Source organism: Leptodactylus fuscus, chromosome 9, assembly GCF_031893055.1.
Source record: "Leptodactylus fuscus isolate aLepFus1 chromosome 9, aLepFus1.hap2, whole genome shotgun sequence".
Taxonomy (NCBI): domain Eukaryota; kingdom Metazoa; phylum Chordata; class Amphibia; order Anura; family Leptodactylidae; genus Leptodactylus; species Leptodactylus fuscus.
The window spans coordinates 43784529-43807988 of record NC_134273.1 but is presented as its reverse complement, the minus strand read 5'-3'; the positions used below and the strand labels follow the sequence as shown (position 1 = coordinate 43807988).

Genomic DNA, 23460 nt, shown 5'->3' with positions numbered 1-23460 from the left:
TTAGTGCTTTAACAAAGGATATGGTATCTGCTTCTGTATCTCCGTCCTGCGTACTAGAATATTCACTCCTGCTTTTAAATGAGCTTTTTGGTGTTCCAGGTAATATTGGACTAGAGGACTGTGTCCACTCAAATTGAACAGCATGTGAATGAAATCTGGTGTATGACAAGCTGGTTGAGACTACAAGTAATGATGAAACATTATATGGTTAGAGAAATTGTGACATGTCAAATACTATTTTTTTCATTAATAATTTCTAATATGTTCACAGTTACCTTTCTTCAAATTCTGAAAAATTCACATTCAATACATTGTTGTAAAAGTCTAGATAGGCTGCAGTTCACATCCGAACCAATTGTTGTGCACACAAACAAACACAGCATATACGGTACATCTCCTCACAGGTTATTATGAAAATTGTGTTGTTTTTCCATGTTAGTGATCTCATACTGCTCACCTTGGGAATGTGTCAAGCCAAAAGGAAGGGCAATGAAGGACACATCTCACCACAGAAACCTTAGAAAATATTTTTTTTTATCTTAGACACTTATTTTGTAGGAGCAAAACATGGATGGAGAAGTCACACAACAGAAGAGTTCCTTAGTGGGCTTTCACCACCTCCACCAGTTCAAATACTTAAAATCTATTAATAGTGCTGCTCCACTTATTCCAGCACAGCTGGAATTTTCTCTCTGCAGGAACCAAAACGATCAGCACTGATTGCTCAGGAATGGTGGGGCTAGAGAATAAATTCCAACTGTGCTGGAATCAGTGGAGCAGCCACTATTAATTGGTATAAAGAACTGGACTTGTTGAAGGTGGTGAAAGGTCCTCTTTAATAGTTTGTACAGATGTGTATAGAAACAGGAACAACTACAACATTGCATTTTTCAAATGAGTAAATAAAAGCTTAATTAAGAACATGTGTTGGATAAATCTGACCATTGAATCTGTGTCAGAAATCCAAGGGTTGCTCTTGCATTCCTTCCACCAATTTGTAGCCCTATGGTACTGATCAGCTTGTGGTTACCCACAACTTCTGCTCCATTTATGCATGGAACCTGCAGCAAGAATTGACAAGCCAAGTCATTGCAGACTGAAATAAACACATTTTTAACCTGGGTTTTCCCTTACCTCAATATCTGTTAGTTTCTTAGAAAATCGCATTTCTGTCTTCAGTTTGCCCGTTTCTCTTTCCTCAGATTCTATATTGTTTAAAAAAAAATGGAAATATAATGGACTCAAACCCTGTTCTTTCATAGAGGGCCTGTTACTTCTCCAAATAAATCACACTGGCAGTATGCATTCATTCTTTCCTGAGCCCTGAATCCAGTGCATTTATTTTCTGTAAGTTCACCCCTTCCTCTGGTAGGACCCCCATTACTTTAGCTTCTAGTATGTTAATTGATAACTAATTGGGTAACCAAGTGGTATCCACAGTCCAGTGTCTAAAGGGCGAGAACCTGAACTGCTTTGACGCCATTCAAACAACATGAGTCTTGTCAGGGTGGCTCCAGCAGCATGATCTCATAGGAATTACATCTGAGATCAAGCAGCCTTCTAGTAGCAGCACAAAGGAGATCCAATAGACAAATGCTTCTGCATCTGTTATAGCTCCTGGATCCCCTCTTCACTGCTAACAGAAGGATGCACACTTTCAGGAGATATACATTACTTCTGCTGGTGATCTGCTGAAAGTACAGAGTGCCCTCAAAGATTACAAGTCTCAAGTAAAAAAATGGGTAGTGGGAACATGTATTCAACTCACAGGGATCATTCAATGATAGCACCTGACCTGGCAACTAACATACTATGCACCAAATAAAACAGCCTTCCTACCAGGGGAATGTAGTCACTTATACTCTGATTCTCATTATTGACTCTGTGCTACTCTATGGACCTGCAGCAGTAGTAGAACGGAGTTAGTTATGTCACAAAGAAGCAGCGGTAACAGACTTTTAGCACCCCATTCTAGCAACCCTCTGACATCTGCAAATGTAATCATCAGGGCTCTGGTTCAGGTAATGCAATGATATTTTTATTTCTTTTTCCATGCATAGCCCCTTTAATGTAGACTTCCTGCTTATTTTTTGGAAAAATATCAAGTTTTCTTTCAAGGTAACTAAACCAAGTAATAGAAGATTCTTGGCAAGTGTTTTTATAGTATTCCTAGAGACACAACTTGAAGCTCCTGGGCCCTAAAATCTGCTAAAAGGAATTTCATACCTCACATGCAATATATAGTATATATACTGTCTCTAGTGGCTCATTCTAATCTAGATGATAAATTTAAATACGTTTATGCCACCTATTACTTAACTTACTTTGAGCTATGATTTTACAGAATGATTTTGACACAATTTGGCATATTTTGCCACATTTTCGAAGCCATGTCCAGTTGTCTAGCAAGGCATAAAAATTTTATTCAAAACTCGAATCTCCAAGAAGCACAGCATCTTGTTGCATTTTATGCCAGGGTCTACTAATAACCACAATTAGATTAGTTCCACTGTTCTTTTTTAATTTGAGATTTCTTCCAGAACGTTAAGTGTTAAATAGTTTTCCAATAATCAAGATAATTTTATAATCTGATAACTAATCTGATACCTATCAGATCTCATTAATGCTGGATTAAAGAAAGCCTTTTGTAATATTTTTCATAATTACCCGGTATAAGCTTTAAATGTTTATTTGAAAACGAGAATCCCATCCCTTTGCTCTGCAAGAAAGTCTGGTTCACAGCTGAAGAATTCTAAAAAAATGAATGATCATAAAATATTCAGATTAAACATATTGCTGATCAAGATGTATTAAATTAAACACTCACATTTATATATCTTAAAGGACATCAAATGTGAAGATTGCAAGGGTGAGGGTCCATTGACATGGAGGAAAATGATGAGGAATTTGGTGGGGAATTTCAGCTAGCAGAAAAAGGAACCCATTGAAGTCAGTGGGAGGCTTTTTTTTCAGTGCTGAAATTCCACACCATTGGACCAATGGGCCCTAATATAGCAAGTTGTAGAAACAGTCTAGGAAAGACAATTCTGAGGAGCAGGAGACTGGAACAAGTCACAATACTTGAGCAAAGGCTGTGCTGACTCATGGGTGTAAATAGGTGCAGTGGTGAGGAGTGGAAGTGCAACACAATAGTTCAGAGTGACACTCTGACACTGTGTAGTGGGTAGGATTCTAGTGCATCCCATCCCCACACTTCGGTAAAATAAGTGCAAAACCGTTGTGGTTTTGAAAATCGCAGAATGTCAATTATACCTACGAAAACAGTAGAGGTTAGCCTTTAGGTATGATTGAAGCAGAAAGCCTGCAGAGGAAACCTCTGAGAACTTTCTTTGCAAAGTGCTACAGAAAAAAAACGTGAAGCATTGCTTCTGCAGTTTTTCCCACAGCACTTTTTTACTGTGGGACGCTACTTGGGGCCTTAGCCATAATGATAAAAATATAAAACAACAATTTATATATGTGCTACACTTGCAGATCTTAATTCCAAATTAAATGTTTTCAGATTCTTTATAGAAATGTATGCATCTGAATAATAATCCATTCTGTACAGAAAATGGGGTTGTCTTAGAAGCACGTTTAAGGATTTTCTGCAAGCCCAATTAAGATGACTGTGGCAGCTGCAAAAATGTCTTCAATAAATCTACCAAGTGTAAATTAAGCTTAACCCTAGATACTCTTGACTGATTTAAACCTATTAAACTCGGTCAGTGTGTTCAGCAGATTTACTGGCCTAAACTTCATGTCGGGAGAGGGACTACAAGTAGTATAGTTATCTATGATGTTAGGAGTCCCTGCTCTGAGCGACATACTGTCCTGTACTGTAAGTGGGTGAATCATGTTACACAGGTAAAACTTAGTCGTGTGAATCTAGGGTTAGAAGTAGCATACTAGAAGAATATAATATACTATGTATTATATAAGAATATATATATATATAAATATATATTATATAAGAATATATATATATATATATATATATATATATATATATATATATTATATAAGAATATATAAGAATATAATATACTATGTTAGGCTATCCATATATTACATATAATATAAATATAAAATAGTGCTTTACGCCGTTATAACAAACCTTAGCAGATGGTTTGAATACAGAATACTTTCTAGGTCTGAAACCAAAAGTAGTGGAAACTCCATTGTGTTCTTCTGCATTTAATAAACCAAACCAAGCAGCACCTGAGTCTGTAAATCAAATTAAAAATGGGCAAAAATATTTTAGCACATTAAATAAAGATATACTTATTTACACCAGCTTTCTGCTGTCTTTTCCTGAAAACGGTGCATAATTACGGCAAAAAGCAGTATCCGGAAACCACTGAAAACTGTTTGGGAATATGGGACATATGGGGTGTAACTGGTATAATATCTGTATTTCCAGAGGAAAGGTTTGAGTAAAACACACAAGCCCACATTTCTGGCACTGTAGCAGGGTGTCAGCCATATGTTACACCTGACATCCATTTGGTACATTTACAGCATAGTGCATTAACTTGACACTTGCCATGCCATACCATAAATGCATGAAATGGGACCGAAATGGGTTAAATAAGTCCTACATAACATTTATAACCAAAGCCAACATGAGAAAAAGCTAAACTACAGATATATACAGTATATGAGTAAATAAGGATCCCTGTACACTGCTTCACATAACAGGATCTATAGCTGTTATATATCATTTGCCAAAATCCTTAAAGGGGTATTCCCAGCTCGCATACTCAGCCGTCTTTACTGCTGTAAAATCTTCTTTCTTCCTGGTTTCTTGCATCATTTGGTGGGCGGGGTTTCACATGCAACCTGCCATTTAGCTCCGTCCCAAATTCGTGTATAGCTCCGCCCACCCATATTGGACTATGAAGTACAGGCAGCAGCAACTCCATTCTGTGTTACATACAGAGACTGCCTGTCTCTGCCATAATGAACACAATTGAATTAGCTAGCCTGATAACTGAGAGAACAGAAGAAATGAAAGCAGCTCCTCTCACCTATCTGATAGCAGGAAGCTAGGTCACGTGGTGTAGACACAGGAATAGCTAGAAACACAGGCTCACTCCCGTGCACTTAGCCCCTCCTCCCTCCCCCCTGAGAGCAGCAGATACATCACTTGACTCATGAGCAGCTAAGTCAGGGCTGTGGCCACAAAGAATTGAATAAAGTAAGATAGTGGACAAACAAAGCCGTTTTGCTGAAGCAATGTATTTAGGAAAAGTCTTACATTCACATTAACAAGCAGTATAGATAGGATCCTTGTGATGGAACAACCCCTTTAAGTCAGCCTCTTTCAACTGTATTAAAAGCTCACCTTTCTTTTGCTTAACCTTATCATTTGCTGCATCATCTTTTGGTTCCAATGTTACAAAGTCCCAAGTATTATAGACTTCAGGTATAGGACGTATTCCTTTTATTAAAGACAAACATAATTCATAAAAGGATTAATCACACTCATACAATCCAAATGGAAATACTACATTGTGTTCCAAATTATTATGCATGTTAAACATTAACTGGATTTAAGTAAAATGAGCATTTGGGTTTTCGTTTTTATTTAAAAAAAATCTGTGTTTTATTTTTCATATCTTTTAGGCTAAGACCCCACATTGTGGAAAGGCTGTTTTTTTGTTGCAGATTTAGCTCCATTTTTTGAGAAAAGCCTAGCAGTGGCCACAGAAGGAATGGAAAATATAAAGGAAGCACTTATACTTCTCCCTTCTGTTCAACCCATTCCTAGCTTTGGCTTTAAAACCACAGCAAAATCTTCAACAAAAAAGAAGATTTTTGGCAATGTGGAGTCTTAGGGTGCATTCACATAGAGTTTTGTGGCACTGTTTTTGCCACAATAACTCGAGTAAAGAATCAGCGCTGAAAAACAGACTCCCATTGAGTTCAATGGGTTCCGTCTTCCGTGGTCTCCACCCCAAAATGGCCGCCGGCCAGCTCCTGTATTGAACTGCAAGAGCGGCTACCCCAAAATGGCCACCGGCCGGCTCCTGTATTGAATTGTAAGAGCGGCTACCCAAAAATGGCCGGTGGCCATTTTTGGGTAGCCGCTCTTGCAGTTCAATACAGGAGCCGGCCAGCGGCCATTTTGGGGTAGCCGCTCTTGCAGTTCAATACAGGAGCCGGCCGGCGTCCATTTTGGGGTGGCCTCTCTATGCTCCTGTATAGAACTACAAGAGCAAGAGAAGCCAGAAGAGGCGGAGTTGCTGCAGAAGAAGGAGGCAGCGCAGGAAAGAGCTCTCGGGCAGCAATGGGGATGCGCTCATCGGCCTTTCAGCACTGGGACCTGCCCTCATTGCTGCGGAGAGCTCATTTGCATACAGGTTAAAACCGGTATTTCTACGGAACGGCGCGGCGGAGACCACGTCTAAAGGTAGGAGACGAATAGCCTTTCTTAAGGCTATTCCGACGTGGTAATTAGAAAAAAAAAGTAGTTTAATGGTAGAATCCCTTTAAAGCAAACAGACACTTCTCACCTCCAATCCATTGCCACAAGAGACTACACAGCTCAGCTTTGAAGTCATCTGATTGGAATTGATGCAAGGACTGGGGAAAAGTAAAGCAAAAACTGCAGTATATGGCCTGACTCAGAACAGAAGGGAATACCTGAAAGAAAAAACATACCAACATAAGTGTAAAGGAAACTTACCTTCCACAAGATCCAAATCCATTCACATCTCAGGGCCTGAGGTTATTTGGCTTTAGGCCGAGGCCCCATGTTGCATGTTGTACATGATCGTACATGTTGTACATGATTATGTTGCAGAACCAAACCCAGGAGTAATTTCAAAAGGAATGGAAAAAATATAGGAAGTACTTATACCTCTACCTTCTACTCAATTCATCCCTGGCATTGGCTCAAAAAACCATAACAAAATCTGCAACAAAAAACACATCTTTTCTGGAACAAGGGGCCTTAGTCAGAGGCTCAGAGCCGATGTTAGAGGGAGCAAACTGGGCAATTGCCCAGGGCCCCTGTCCCCAAAGGGGCACCAGGAAACTGGAGCATCAGGATTTTAGCCTGATGGCTTGAATCCCATGAGCTCCGCAGCATGCTGATACAGCTTAATCCTATGACAGAGCATGGAGCTGAAGAGTCCCTGTTCTGCCATAGAGGATCGCTGGTAACTCATGGGACATTGCAGCACACAGTGGCGTAAGTACCAGGGTAGCAGCTGCCACAGGGCCCAGGACATTAGGGGCCCAGCGACAGCCGCTACTGCTGCATTTTTTTATTTTTTTTTTTAATAGGCCGTTACCGGCTGGAGTTACCCCAGCCGGTAACGGGCCCTATTCAACTTACCGATCCTGGCAGCGTCTGGGATCGGTAAGTGATGCCATAGGCCCCACAAACACAGTTATTATACTCGGGGGTCTTTTCAGGCCCGGGAGAGGTAAGGGAACATTAAAAAACAGTGTTACTTACCTCTCCACACTCCAGACAGGCATCGGGCCTAGTTTTGTGACGTGCCTGACGTCACATGACTAGGACCTGCATCCTGCATAATACTGTGTGTAGGGGCCACTGTGGAAAATAATACTGTGTGCAGGGGCCACTATGGGGCATAATAGAGCGTGCAGGTATGCAGGGGGGGGGGGGGGGGTCGGTCGATCAAGGTCTTTGGCATCGGTGGGGGGGGGCCTATGTCAAAAGTTCACCACGGGGCCCTGCCATACTTAGTTATGCCACTGGCGGCGCAGGTGGCGTGATGACATCACTACATAGCGCCACCTGTGCCACTAGTACAAGGAGAGTTCAGATGCTTCTCTAATCATAGGAGTGAATTGCAGGGGTGCCAATACTTTTGGCCAGCACTGTATATACGCCTATAATGTAGTCGTTTTTATTTATAAGAAGGAAACTATAGGGAAGGTATCGTTCAGGAGGCTATTATTTATAAGAGGGCTAACAATGATAATGTGGACTATTATTTACGAGAGGGGGATATTACTGATAAGGGGGAACTACTGCTGATATGGGGCACTGTTTATAAGCAGGTGCTATAATAACTGATGTGGGGGTGCAAAAATCTATTAAGTGGTACAAAGGTGGTTATTTGAATTGTCTGTGGGCAAAGGGGGGTGGTAGTTACTGTTTTGAGGGCAGAAAGGCAGCATTATTAAAGGGGCTGCCACTGAAAATATAATGGCATTGTTGGTATATCAGCATTTAGGGCCTCGCTTTTAATTTTAAAATCGGCCCTGCTGTTGCCAATTCCATGAGGATTTTCCACTTCCCATTGACTGCATTGGTTTTTGCAGGCGGAATCCGCCTGAAGATAGCTTTTTTTCCGCTAGCGGAAAAAAAAGCTAGCAGAACCCATAGAACTCTATGGGGAGGCATTTTTTCCACGTGGATTCTGACACGGATTAGGCACCAAAAAACTCTGTGTAAATGGACCCTAAGGGGAAAACATGGTATTTTCACAGGTAAAATTAACATACGGTACTTACATTAAGGAAAGCATCTCCATAGTATGAACCTTGACAAAAAGTAAGTAGCTGGATATAATTCTGTGCAATTCGATCAAACAGCTTCCTCTGGCACTCTGTATCTGGCTACAAGATATTTAAAAAGATATCAGCAACACATGACAAAAGCATCAATCCAGTAAGGGCACTTTTTTACACGTATAAAAGATTTCATTGAAGTCAATGGGAGTGTTATTTTTACACGTTTAGGGGGCATTCACACTGAGTAACGCCGGGCGTGTATCACAGCCGTACACGCCGGCATTACGGCAGACTGCCGAACACTTCCCATTCACTTCAATGGGAGCGCTCGTAACAGCGGCTTTACGAGCACTCCCATTGAAGTGAGTGGGAAGTGTTCGTCAGTCTGCCGTAATGCCGGCGTCTACGGCTGTGATACACGCCTGGCGTTACTCAGTGTGAATGCCCCCTTATTCTATACACATGTATTATGCTAAAATACGCTCGCGCTAACTCCGTGTGCACGAGCCCTAAGAGTTAAGAAGCACAAAGAACAAGAGATCCAGGCAGCATTCAAAATTAAGATATTTTTATTGGCTTATGTGACATTTTAGTTCTCACCATGGCCGCAGTGGTTTTTACTGTTCTCAAACTCTGATCCACAATTCACAAAAAAACATGTCAGAAAGTCATCCGCAATCACAGATCCGCAGAACGACTTGTATGATCCCCTACACTTGTCTGTGCTGTGAACAAAAAGGGTTCATTCACACGGAGGAAAATGGCGCTTTATTTGGCGCTGAATTTTCTATGCTAAAAAAAGGCTCCAATTGACTTCAATGGCTGCTGCTAGCTTTTTTTCCCGCTAGTGGAAAAAAAAGCTAGCGGAACCCATACAATGGAGCCCTATGTGAACAGCTAGCTTTTTTTTCTGCTAGCAGAAAAAGAAGCAACGTGACCTTTCTTCAGGCGTTTTCAGCCTGAAGAAATCAATGGGAGTCTATGAGGCGCTGAAAAAAAAGCCTTGCTGATTTTGGTCGCTTTTTTACTGCTGTTTTGGCAAAAAAAAAAAGCGACCGAAACAGCGAGGCTTTTTTATGTCACATTTTATGAAGTCCCATCCCAGAGGAGTGGTCCTGGGTGTTGGCTTCTTCCTGCAGCCATTTTGTGAAAAAGAACATCAGATTCCATGCCATTTTTTTTAAATTTTTTGATATTAAAAAGCAGTCAGCTCTGAAAGAAAGCTGTCAGCTCTGCTCTGTCCGAGTTGTAAGCTAAAATGTCGCCTAAAGGCAATAAGGGGTGGGTTTTGGCCATGCGTGTAATACATTGAAAGCATAGGGAAAAAAGCCTCCCATTGATTCCAATGGGGAGCGCACGTATGCCGGCTCCCATTCAAATCAATGGGAGCTGCTTTTTACGCGCTCATTCTGAATGTGTTTTTACGATCAGAATGAGCACAGCGTTACATCGTGTGAAGGCTCCCTAAATGCGCCTTTTTTTTGGCCATGTGAACTGTGCCCCTTTTTGGTCACAAAGGTGCAAAAAAAGGTGCAATTTCCCCTTTCTAATACATTCTAACCTGATGGTCTCTTTTATGCTGCTCATGGACTGGAGTGCATTTGCACCTTTTTTTAAAAAAAATATACATAAATACAGCGTGAAAAGGGATCTTCATTTAGGTCACACCCCCTTTTCATGCCAAAAAAACGAAGCAGCCTCACAACATAAAAAAGGAACAAATGCTCCATAAATGAAGTATAGCGTAGAAAAAGATTAAAAAGTAGTTTAATAAATGTGCCCCAATGTGTTCTCAAAACGAACATGTGCAAAAACGTCCATCACATCTCCATTTTTTTCACTGTTATGCCCTTAGGCTGAGTCTTCACGTTGCGGAAAAACACCACAACTGACTTTGGCTCAAAAAACCTCAGCATAATCTGCAACAAAAAAAGCTGTGTTTCCACAATGTGGCACCTCAGCCTTACAATCCAATGTATCAGCAGATACATCAACCTATTCACATTTGCTGTGAAGGGTCCATCACAGATTCTGTCACATCTGCCAGAAAGTTATAAGCCATTGGGGTCTGGCACAATTGATTGACAATGTGACAGATTTGTCTCTCTTACGATGAAACAAAGGTTGGTACTGGTAACACAGATATAAGATCAGCCTAATATGGAATCTTTGCTGTTTAATATTTAGAATTTGTAAATGAAGAAAAATATAGTAAATTATACGTATGGTGACAGATCCATAAATTCCATATCTGAAACTTCTTCTTATCTAATGTTTTACACCATACTTTATATCTATGTAGAAAGATCCACCAATAGCAGTCCAGAAGTATCTTCTGGGTAACAGGAGTGTGAAGAAGTCGGTTCAGTGTCCTCATGGGACAAATCTGTTGAAGATAAACAATATACTTGAAACTATTTATTAGTATCTTTTAACAGTTTCCCTTTTGTTTATATAAATGTCAATGGGAATGGACACAGAATCAATGACACCTATAATTGTAGTAAATAGTCTTAATGAATAAGATGATGAATGCATGGGAAATAACATTCTTCCCCTCTGAAGTTAGAAATATAGAGATTATCTCTAGGGAGCAATGGGGATGGACCATTGACTTTAGATTTCTATTGAACTGACTATCTGGGGGAGGGGAGGGGGTGCCAGTCAGTGTCAGTGTTCTTCTGATGAAGACTCTCCACTGGCAATGACTGTGATACTGGTCTCCCCTCCCCAAGAAGTCAATTTATTACTGATTGCCATGGAGAGGGAGTGGTCTAGTGCCACATTCAGTGTCAGTGAAGAATGTTCTTCTGAAGAACACTGACACTGACTGTGGCTACGGCCCCATAACTAAACATCAGTGACTTGAGGCTGCCCTTTCCCCTAGTATGGGTGCTGCCACAAGAGCACACCACTTCAATATGGAGCCTATCCACTGCGCATATCCTCCATCCTAGCACTTATCACTACATACACAGGGCTGCAGATACTGTGTGCAAGGTCACATCGCATAGGAGGGAGCTGTGAGAGCAATGGCCCAGCCAGACTAGGGGCAAGGACAGCAACAAGTCACTTCAGGTTCTCATCAATCTGTCGCCTGAGGAGAGACGCAGATGCAGCTCTTCTGTTTAGCAGCCATATTATACTTTTGCACTTGTTTTAAAGGTAGAGAAATTAAATGTACAGGCAGCTTGCAGTGGCGACACGAGGATGCCATGCCTCATGCTTTCCTGCTAGTGCCTCCTCCCCTCTGACTATATTTCCATGGTCTATGAGAGACCGATTGCAGGAGCAGCAGTGTTTAAAACATCAGAGAGTCCTGTGCCGGGTGAATAGGCCTGAGATACTGACCCCAGCACAGGTGCTGGATGTGGCTGATCCCTGATGTAGAATTTATGATATACAAACTTACCTTTGCCCCAGTAATCCTATGAGCTGACACCACTTTTTCAATGATGGAATTCAGTGATATCTCATGTGGAAGAGGCAAAGGACTGTGAGATGAAAATCCTGGGAACTGGTATAATTCAACTAATTTGGGTTTTGGTTTAATTTCCTAATAAAACATAATAGAAGAACATATAATCAAATCTTTCTAGCGCATAATGTACTCTGCAGCACTCTACACACAGATAGGTTTCATATTGTATAGGTGTAAATGGAACCTAAATTAGAGATGGGCAATTAATCAAATGAGTTTGATTAATTCACACTTAAGATTTTTACATTCTATATTTTCTTAAATGATGTCTGCCACTAGGAAGAAGCACTATAATAGGGGAATACTTATGTTAGGTAGTTCTGTCATACCTGAATGTAACACCTTTTTCCCCATGAAAATATGTCTCTCTGTTGCCTAGATATTTATTTATTTCACAATATACAAATAAGCAATCTGGAGCACTGAGGGCGGCTCCGTTGCTCCAAACTGCCATGCTCCACTTTGCTCTGCTGCCCTCCTTCATTCTTTGAGTGATAGGACAAGATACATATGCTGAAATCTTGCCTGGCCCCCATTTGTGCCAGCGTATTAGAGAAGTGTATGGCCTAGCAGTTCGGAGAGCCGCCCTCAGTGCTCCAGAGTGGTCATTTGTATACTGTGAAATAAATGAAAAAGGGGAAAAAGGTGTTAAACTCAGGTGAGCCGGACTTGTCCAACTGTTTTGATTGGTTACTGTTATGTTGGTGAAAGGCTCCCATTAGGCTAAGGCTCCACATAGAAAGCCGCAGTCAAAAAAAGCAGAAAGTCTACAGAGTTTCCCTCTTTGGTCTTTCTGTCCCTATTGTATCTACAGTATATGGAAACCTCCAGCGTTTCTTCAGGTATAATTGACATGTTGCGATTTACAAAAACGCAACGTTTTTTTAAATAGCAACATTTCTGCTGGAGATCAGCGGCTTCAGCGGAACTCGGTAAGACACCCATTCAGAAGAAGGACCGGACTGCGATGGGAGGCACCGGAGCATCGGGAACAGGTGAATATGAAATCTTTTTATTTTTTTCAATATTGTATAGGTGTAAAGGGAACCTAAACTAGAGATGCCCCCGGCTGATTTAAAATTTAAATGGGTTGCCCATTTTTGCCTAGATAACCCCTTTAATGATCCATGTACTACCATATGTCTAATACTACTAATAACTACTAATATTTGTCACAGCCTAAACCAGACAAGGTCACATATTCATTGAAGTCATTTTCATACCTCCCAACCGTCCCGATTTCCGCGGGACAGTCACGATTTGGGTGACATGTCCCGCGGTCCCGGTTGGAGGGAGGTATGTCCCGATTTCAACTCAGATCTGCGTCCAAAGGACGCAGATCTGAGTTGAACACATATGCGGCTGAAGCAAGGAGCTGACACAGGTCAGCTCCTCGCTTCGCCGCTGCCCGCCTCTCTCCCTGACACATGTGGCTGAAGGAAGGAGCTGACACAGGTCAGCTCCTCGCTTCACCGCTGCCTGCCTCTCTCCCTGACACATGCGGCTGAAGGAAAGAGCTGACACAGGTCCTGGCTTGTAGACGCGATGTGACACATGTGATGTGACACATCGCGTCTACAAGCCAGGAGCCCACGGCAGCAGCGACACAGGTCAGCTCCTCGCTTCAGCCGCATGTGTCAGCGAGAGAGGCGGGCAGAGAGCGGCGAGGGAGCGGAGGAGAAGGTAAGTTTAATGTGGAGGTGGAACGTGAATCTGGGGGCAGATGAAGGAGAGGACGGCATGACATTGGAGGCAGAGATGTGGGGACATGAATCTGGGGGAAGAGATGGAGAGGACATGAATCTGGGGGCAGAGATGGAGGGGACATGAATCTGGGGGCAGAGATGGAGGGGACATGAATCTGGGGGCAGAGATGGAGGGGACATGAATCTGGGGGCAAAGATGGAGGGGACATGACACTGGGGGCAGAGATGGGGGGACATGAATCTGGGGGCAGAGATGGGGGGGACATGAATCTGCTGGGGGCAGAGATGGGGGACATGAATCTGGGGGCAGAGATGGAGAGGACATGAATCTGGGGGAAGAGATGGAGGGGACATGAATCTGGGGGCAGAGATGAAGGGGACATGAATCTGGGGGCAGAGATGGAGGGGACATGAATCTGGGGGCAAAGATGGAGGGGACATGACACTGTGGGCAGAGATGAGGGGACATGAATCTGGGGCAGAGATGGGGGGACATGAATCTGGGGGCAGAGATGGGGGACATGAATCTGGGGGCAGAGATGGAGGGGACATGAATCTGGGGGCAAAGATGGAGGGGACATGAATCTGGGGGCAGAGATGGGGGGAAATGAATCTGGGGGCAGAGATGGGGGGACATGAATCTGGGGGCAGAGATGGGAGGGACATGAATCTGGGGGAAGAGATGGGGGACATGAATCTGGGGGCAAAGATGGAGGGGACATGAATCTGGGGGCAAAGATGGAGGGGACATGACACTGGGGGCAGAGATGGGGGGACATGAATCTGGGGGAAGAGATGGGGGGACATGAATCTGGGGGCAGAGATGGGGGACATGAATCTGGGGGCAGAGATGGAGGGGACATGAATCTGGGGGCAGAGATGGAGGGGACATGAATCTGGGGGCAGAGATGGAGGGGACATGAATCTGGGGGCAGAGATGGGGGGACATGAATCTGGGGGCAAAGATGGAGGGGACATGAATCTGGGAGCAGAGATGGGGGACATGAATCTGGGGCAGAGATTGGGGACATGAATCTGGGGGCAGAGATGGAGGGGACATGAATCTGGGGGCAGAGATGGAGGGGACATGAATCTGGGGGCAGAGATGGAGGGACATGAATCTGGGGACAGAGATGGAAGAGGGACATGAAACTGGGGGCAGATGAAGGGTGTATATGAGAGGCGGGCAGAGAGCAGCGAGGGAGCGGAGGAGAAGGTAAGTTTAATGTGGAGGTGGAACGTGAATCTGGGGGCAGATGAAGGAGAGGACGGCATGACACTGGAGGCAGAGATGTGGGGACATGAATCCGGGGGCAGAGATGGAGAGGACATGAATCTGGGGGCAGAGATGGAGGGGACATGAATCTGGGGGCAGAGATGGGGGACATGAATCTGGGGGCAGAGATGGAGGGGACATGAATCTGGGGGCAGAGATGGAGGGACATGAATCTGGGGGCAGAGATGGAGGGACATGAATCTGGGGGCAGAGATGGAGGGACATGAATATGGGGGCAGAGATGGAGGGACATGAATCTGGGGGCAGAGATGGAGGGACATGAATCTGGGGGCAGAGATGGAAGAGGGACATGAAACTGGGGGCAGATGAAGGGTGTATATGAGAGGCGGGCAGAGAGCGGCGAGGGAGCGGAGGAGAAGGTAAGTTTAATGTGGAGGTGGAACGTGAATCTGGGGGCAGATGAAGGAGAGGACGGCATGACACTGGAGGCAGAGATGGGGGACATGAATCTGGGGGCAGAGATGGAGGGGACATGAATCTGGGGGCAGAGATTGAGGGACATGAATCTGGGGGCAGAGATGGAAGAGGGACATGAAACTGGGGGCAGAGGAAGGGTGTATATGAAACTGGGGGAGAGATAGAGGGGGGACATATAATTTACGGGTGACTGTAGGAGGATTATATTGTGTGCGGGCACATGGAAAATTAACGAGTGGGCGGAGTCAACATAAAAGTGGGCGGGGCTAAATTTGCCGCGGCACGTGTAGCACATTTTGTCCCTCTTTCAGTTTTTCTAAAGTTGAGAGGTATGCATTTTTATGTCAAACCTGACAAGCAAATGTATGTGGCATGCAGCACTGTTGCACACTATTGCTGTATGCTGTAACACCCTCAGCCAGCCCTGCACCTCCCATGAGGCAACCTGAAGCGACCGCTTCAGGCGGCGCTATGCCAGAGCCCCAGGGAGGGCGGCATTTTTGCTTACCTAAGCCAGTCCAGGACAAGCTGTCCTCTCCCTGCCTGCTCTCTGCCTGCGAACGCCACTTCGCCCCGCCCCCTTCGATTCACCACGCCCCCTCAGCTCCGCCCCCTCCTCCCGGGGGGGGGGCAGATTTCTGTCGTCTGCCTCCGGTGGCGAAAAGGGCAGGTTCACCCCTGCCCGCAGCCTTGTGTTTTGTGGCCAGTAGCTGCAGTGAAGTGACCTGAAGAGCGTCTCAGGTAGTGCTTCATTGCATTTATTGGGGCACCATTCTTTTTTTTATATACTGAGTGGGGACAAAAAAAAGGGCATCATATGCTATGTAGGGTCCAAAAAAAAGTGGGCTACAGTATATACATGCTGCTTGTACTACTGCTACTGCGCCCGCGCCATTTTTTATCAATGTCAGTTCGCGAGTTAGACGGGACCCAAGGACATTGCTGGAAGAGGAGGCGTGGCTGAAGATGACGTCGGACCCTGAATGCCCGCCCCCCGTGCACGTTCGGTAAGTTGAACATATTCTGTTTTAGGGTTTTATTTTAAAACGTGGGGGTAGTTTAACATAACTTTACCGATGCCTGAATAGCCTTTTTAAGGGATTCACGTATATGTGGGGCTCTATCAGCATAATTTTGCTGATAGAGCCCCTTTAATTTCAGGCACATCTTTGCTTACTTTAGATTGGTAAAATGGAGCAAATACAGGGGTGAACAAAGGTTTCAGGTTGCAATAGTAATCCTAATTAGTAATAGTAAGCCTAATTTTCGAACTTCGGGAGTGGGGCATTTAAAGTTTTTCTTCGGGCAGAAAAAAAGCTAGAATTGGCCCAGTGTAAGAGGAAAAAGAACCTGACAGCATGTTAACCACTGCTTATTCACTGTAGAGTGACATCAATGTGTGTGCATTATCCCTGTACTGTGACATACTGTGTATATTCTCTCTGTACTGTGACATCCCTGTGTACATTATTCCCATACACATCACTTTGTAAATTATCTCTGCACTGTGACATCACTGTGTACATTTTCCCTTTATTGTGACATCACTGTGTGCATTCTTCCTATACTGTGATATCATGGTGTGTGTTATCCTTGTACTGTGACATCACTGTGTGCATTCCCCATGTACTATGACATCACTGTGTGTATTATTCCCATACTGTGACATCACTGTGTGCGGTTTCCCAGTACTGTATCATCAGTGTGTGTATCTTCTCTGAGCTTTCACATCAATGTATGCATTTTCCCTGAACTGTGACATCACTGTGTGCATTCTCCCTATACTGTCTCATTAATGTGTGCGTTATTCATGGGCAATGATATCACTGTGCGCATTCCCCATGTACTATGACATCACTGCGTATTATCCCCAAACTGTGACATTACTGTGTGCACTATCCCAGTATTGTGGCATCAGTGTGTGTATTCTCACTGAGCTGTGACATCACTGTGTGCATTCTCCATGTACTGTGACATCACTGTGTGCATTCTCCATGTACTGTGACATCACTGTGTGCATTCTCCATGTACTGTGACATCACTGTGTGTATTATCCCCACATTATGACATAACTACAGTCATTATTTTTGTACTGTGCATTGGGTTCCAGGATGTCTCAATGCGGCCTTGTGATATCTCCAGTGATAAACAAATACTGAGTTATATACATCATGAAAGTTGTCTTATTTCTTACTTTTTGGATACTTTCTTCTGTTTTTGGATATTCTTCAAATTCTGTTTTTACCATAGACTGCTGGTATCTTTGTGTGAATATTTGCATCTCTTTGTCATATTCTGTCAATCAAATAAAAACAATGTAGAAATTATTAGAACAATACCTTACTATGCAGCAAAAGCCAAGCATTCATATTGAATGGATATTGTTAGAATTTTATATTAGCTGTAAAGTTATAAAGTATATTTCTAAAGAGTAAGAAAAGAATACATCCTCACAAGACAACTCTACTGCAAATATTCTGTCATGGAAAATCGGCAGCAGTTCTGTCAAAATGTCACTGCAAAGGCTGAAAGCCATGGCGAAAACCTGCAACATATATTGACCCACTGTTGGGGCTTTCAGCATATGAATGAGATTTAAACATCAGGAACAGATAAATGGAAATCCCAATGGAGATGGATGGGTATGATGAATATATGATAGACACCAATGGATCCTGAAGGGACTCGTAGACTCATAGACATAATGAACAGAATCTGCAATGGAGACTAGTAAAGAAACCTCCAATATAGATGTGAACACAGCCTTAGTGTAGAATGATAGCCACACAAAAATGGCATTTTAGTAGATAACCATTCGATTATTGGGGCTCCCGCCGTTGAGACCCCCACCAATCTCAAGAACGGGAGAGTCTTAATGGAGCAGTAGCTGAAAAAGTGAGCATTATCTCAATTCATTTCAGTAGGACAGCTGGGGATAACTGAGCGCTAGATTCAGTGTTAGGCCTCATGCACATGACTGTGTGCATTTTCAGTGTACTAGCTGTGTTTTTCACAAATAGTACATTGACCCATTCATTTCCATGGCCACAAACGATGCAGCAAACAGGTTTATTTAGAAAAAAACAGGAAAATAAATAAACCATCAGCTCAGGCGCAAATGAGAAAAAAAAAATACAGCCTTAACTTCAGGCAATAATAAAGCAAATTCCTGCTCGTCTGAGCGACTAACCAAACAGAAGTAATAACCTAACTATACATGTGGATTTCTACCAGCCACACAAAAAACACAAGCACAAATTAGTCTCACCGGACTCATGGTTACAGGACAGACCCAGCCATCTCCTCACTTCCTGGTTCTGCCTTGAAGTGCAGGCTCTGCAGCCTTTTAGTAGGCAATCCCAATCTTTGCTGTCCTTGCCAGTCACCCTCTTTAGCATGCCCTTAAGGGTTTTATTGGACCTCTCCACTAGGCCATCTGTCTGGGGGTGATATAATAATACTATAATAATAATATAATAATACATTTTATTTATATAGCGCCAACATATTCCGCAGCGCTGTACAATTTATAGGGTTCAGATACAGACATACATAACAAAGAACGTCATTTCACACAATGGGACTGAGGGCCCTGCTCAAAAGAGCTTACAATCTATGAGGTAGAGGGGGTGACACAAGAGGTAGCAGGGGCGGCATTGCTTATACAGTGTTCAGACAATTTTGTGCATTAGGAATTGTGATAGGCTTGTCTGAAAAGATGCGTCTTTAGTTTGCGTTTGAAACTGTAGAAGTTGGGAGTTAATCTTATTGTCCGGGGTAGAGCATTCCAGAGAAGTGGTGCAGCTCGGGAGAAGTCTTGTATACGAGCGTGGGAGGTTCTGATAATAGAGGATGTAAGTGTTAGGTCATTGAGTGAGCGGTGAGCACGGGTTGGGCGGTAGACAGAGATGAGGGAAGAAATGTAGGGAGGTGCGGCATTATGGAGAGCCTTGTGGATGAGAGTGATAACTTTATATTTTATTCTATAATGAATAGGCAGCCAATGTAGTGACTGGCACAGACCGGAGGCATCGCTGTAGCGTCTAGCCTGATAGATGAGCCTGGCTGCTGCATTCAGAATAGATTGTAGAGGAGAGAGTTTAGTGAGGGGAAGACCGATTAGTAAGGAATTACAGTAGTCAAGGCGAGAATGAATCAGAGAGACAATAAGTGTCTTTAGTGTATCTCTGGTAAGGAAAGGGCGTATTCTGGAGATGTTTTTGAGGTGGAGGTGACATGAACGTGCGAGTGATTCAATATGAGGGGTGAAGGAAAGGTCTGCGTCAAATATGACCCCAAGGCAGCGGGCATGCTGCCTAGGAGTTATAGTAAGGCCTGAGACTGCAATGGATATATCAGGGACAGATCTGTTAGATGGTGGAAACAGTAGTAGTTCAGTCTTAGAGAGATTTAGTTTCAGATAGAGCGAGGACATGATATTAGAGACAGCAGAGAGACAGTCACTGGTGTTCTGTATGAGTGCAGGGGTGATGTCACGGGAAGATGTGTATAATTGGGTGTCATCAGCATAAAGATGGTACCTGAAGCCAAATCTGGCGATGGTTTGTCCAATGGGGGCTGTGTAGAGAGAAAAGAGCAGGGGGCCGAGGACCGAGCCCTGAGGAACCCCAACAGCAAGGGAAAGAGGGGAGGAAACAGAGCCCGCAAATGATACACTGAAAGTGCGGTCTGAGAGATAAGAGGAGAACCAGGAGAGCGCAGTGTCATTGAGGCCGACTGAGCGGAGCATAGTGAGGAGAAGTTGATGGTCAACAGTGTCAAAAGCTGCAGAGAGGTCCAGAAGAATAAGAAGAGAGAAGTCACCATTGGATTTAGTGACATACAGAGGTTCGCAGATGTTTAATTTTCAGGAGTTTACACATCTCTTTGATTACCTTGAACATAAGAGGAGTCCCTTGGTCAGTCAGGATCTCCTTGGGTATACATATAAAAGAGCTCCTTGGCAATTAATTTAGCCGAAGTATGTCTCAAGGGTATGACCTCAGGGTATCGTGTAGAATAATCTAACACCACTAGTATATCCTGATGCCCCCTAGCAGACTTTACCACAGGACCTACCATGTCCATGGCCACTCTTTCAAATCGTACCTCTATAATGGGTATCGGTACCAAAGGACTCATAAAATGGGACACAGGAGTGGTTACTTGACACTTTGGCCAGGAGTTATAATACTCTTGGATATGCTTATCAATTCCTGGCCAAAAGAAATGCGCTGTAAGAAATGCTGTAGAATGCGCTGTTTCATATCCCAGGTGTCCTCCTAATACATGCTTATGTGCAAAGTCCAAAACTACCCTTTCATAGGGCCTGGGCACCACCAATTGCTCAACAATTTCTTCCCGTATTTGGTTCACCCTACACAGTAGGTCCTGGTTCATGGACATATAAAGGAACTCCTTATGAGCCCTTGCGTACTGGAGGTCACCTTTACGTTTCCTCTGGCATGAGCCAGAATAGGATCTCTCAATTGAACAGTCCCAAAATTGTCACAGGACACCTCGAGCTCCGGCATCTTGGGAACTCCTAACCTTCAGCATCGTCAGCTAATACAGACAGGGAAAGATTATTTCCTTCTTGGGTCACCCCTACACCTGGTGTTTCCCTACCAGGATCAAAGGGTTCAGGGTTAACCTTAAGCAGTGCTTAAATTGGAATTTTTTTTTATGGGGAACCCCCATGGACACATGCATTCATGCACACACTATTATGCCCAATATTGGCATAAATTGTGCCCCATAGTGGCCCTTGCACACAGTATTACATGCCCCCAAGTGGACCTTGCACACAGTATTACATGTCCCCAAGTGGCCCTTGCACACAGTATTACATGCTCCAAGGGCCCCTTGAACACAGTATTACATTCCTCCAAGTGCCCCTTGAACACAGTATTACATGCCCCACTGTAGACACCCATGAACAATTATTATACTCTGGGGTCTTTTCAGACCCCAGTGTATAATAATCGGAGACCCAGGGCCCAGGAAGGAAACAAAAAAACTGTTACTTACCTCACCCTGGCTCCAGAGCACTTCCCGCAGAGCAATGCCAGCCATCTTTGGTGTAGTATGCGCAGGACGCCAAACGTCACGTGAGCAGGGGGCTTACGTCACCATGCATAAGGACGCAAGCCCCCAGCCCATGTGACATCGGAGATGTCACCAAGTAGGCCTGAAGCCTTAAGGAGCCAGGAGAGGTAAATAACAGCGTTTATTATGTTCCACATTTTGGGTCAAACTATTTCTTAGTTTATACCGGTATTCTTTAATTATGCGGGAACTGAGTTCCAGCGCGTTCCGGCCCAATGTAACCACTGACCTTAGGTAAGATATCACCAACATTCACATTTTTAGGACGTGGTAAACACTGCTTTTTCCACACATCCCAAAGTACAGGAAAATTCCTCCCTATGATCACATTATGGAACAGGGACTTAATCATGCTCACTTTGTGGGAGGCAATGCCAGAGGTAGTTTTAATAGTGACCTCTGCAACCACATAATATATAATATAATATATTTTCTTCTTGTACACATTGAAAAGATGTTCAGTAGAGGGGGTACAAAAACACTAAACTTCAGGAAGGATAATTTTAAACTGCTGAGAGTGGAGCTTATCAGCATAAACTGGGACAATGTCCTCAGAGTGATGGAAACACAAACAAAATGGGACATTTTCAAAAAAATTCTAAATAGAACAACTAAAAAAATATATACCTTATGGGAATAAGCAGGCCAGAAATCATAGAAAACTTATATGGGTAACTAAAACAGTAACGAGTGCAATGTGCGATAAAAAGGAAGCATTTAAAATACTAAAACAAGAAAGTTTCGACACAGCATTAAAAAACTATAAAGAGAAAAACAAATTGTGCAAAAGAAAAAGGAGGCTGAGAGAAAAACTGCAAAGGAAGTAAAAATAATTAAAAATTAAGTAATAAGAGGATAAAAACTGACAATGTGGGCCATCTCAAAAATAATCTGGGTGTAATGGTGGAGGAGGATGAGGAAAAAGCACAACTATTAAATGACTTCTTCTCTATGGTGTTTACACAAGAAAATCGAATGGCCAGCAACATGATTAGGGGTAATGTTAACTCACAATTAAATGTCACCTGTTTAAACCAGGAAGAAGTGCGGCGCTGCCTTCAAAACACTGAGGGTCCATTCACATGGAGGAAAATGGTGAGGAATTTCACGTGGAATTTCAGCGCTGAAAAAAAAGCCTCCCATTGACTTTAATGGGTTCTTTTTTTCTGCTAGAACCCAATGCCCACCTTGTAACACTGGAGCTGATCCCCATGCATGCGCAAACCCGAGGTCTGTCCCACAACCTATGAGTCCATGCATATGCTCCACACCATAGCCACAGCAATGGCAAGACACCACAGGGCTGCAAATGCCCTGTACCATCACCCAGACGTTTTACCTACTCCTCTCTTCCTATGCTTCGGCTTTTATACCTGGAACTGGGATAAAAGTGCTTTTACGATATGAGGATTTAGTGAGTTTCCCCCTTCATTTTTGTCTCTAAGTTTGGAATGTGATCCTATTGCTGAAGCATAGTGGGAGCACCACTAAGATTTGTGGTTGTTGGGGATTATGGCAGTGCCCTTCTACTTTTTCCCTTGGATATGGATGTAATACAATGTAGTTTTACCCGCCATTTCCGGCTCTGGCAGTAATCCTTACTCTGGTTTATTTGTTTACTGTTTATTTGAAAATAAAAATCACAGTTTAAATATAAAAAAAAAGAAAAGTCAAGACAAATGTAAGAATTTATAAAATGTCCCTAGTAAATTCAATATAGATTGAGCATTTCCAGATTATACAATACCTTTATTCATTTTCTCTATTTGTGTCCTTTGTTCCTTAAGCTTATCCCATGGTGTAAAATGTTCAGCCTGGGCTAACGCCCTATATATCTCTGGAGATTCAATCACCTGGATTAATGAAATAATGGGAATCATAAAGTGAAACATTGCTTTAGGCACGCCAGAACTGGTTATTAAACTACTTTCTAAAAAGTCCTTTTTTTGCATTTA

The 23460-nt window shown here is 43.3% G+C and overlaps 1 protein-coding gene across 1 annotated transcript in view; it reads right to left on the bottom strand.

Annotated features, from left to right (window-relative positions):
- FAM227A (family with sequence similarity 227 member A) overlaps positions 1 to 23460 on the bottom strand; it is a 34770-nt gene continuing 11310 nt past the window's right edge. The window contains exons 3-13 of the mRNA XM_075286162.1: positions 23253 to 23358; positions 17592 to 17692; positions 11909 to 12052; positions 10784 to 10882; positions 8497 to 8601; positions 6519 to 6648; positions 5348 to 5443; positions 4118 to 4227; positions 2668 to 2752; positions 1135 to 1205; positions 1 to 180 (exon numbers count right to left, since the gene is read on the bottom strand). Of these exons, the coding sequence (XP_075142263.1) occupies positions 1 to 180; positions 1135 to 1205; positions 2668 to 2752; positions 4118 to 4227; positions 5348 to 5443; positions 6519 to 6648; positions 8497 to 8601; positions 10784 to 10882; positions 11909 to 12052; positions 17592 to 17692; positions 23253 to 23358 (1227 nt within the window). The remainder of the gene's footprint in view (positions 181 to 1134; positions 1206 to 2667; positions 2753 to 4117; positions 4228 to 5347; positions 5444 to 6518; positions 6649 to 8496; positions 8602 to 10783; positions 10883 to 11908; positions 12053 to 17591; positions 17693 to 23252; positions 23359 to 23460) is intronic.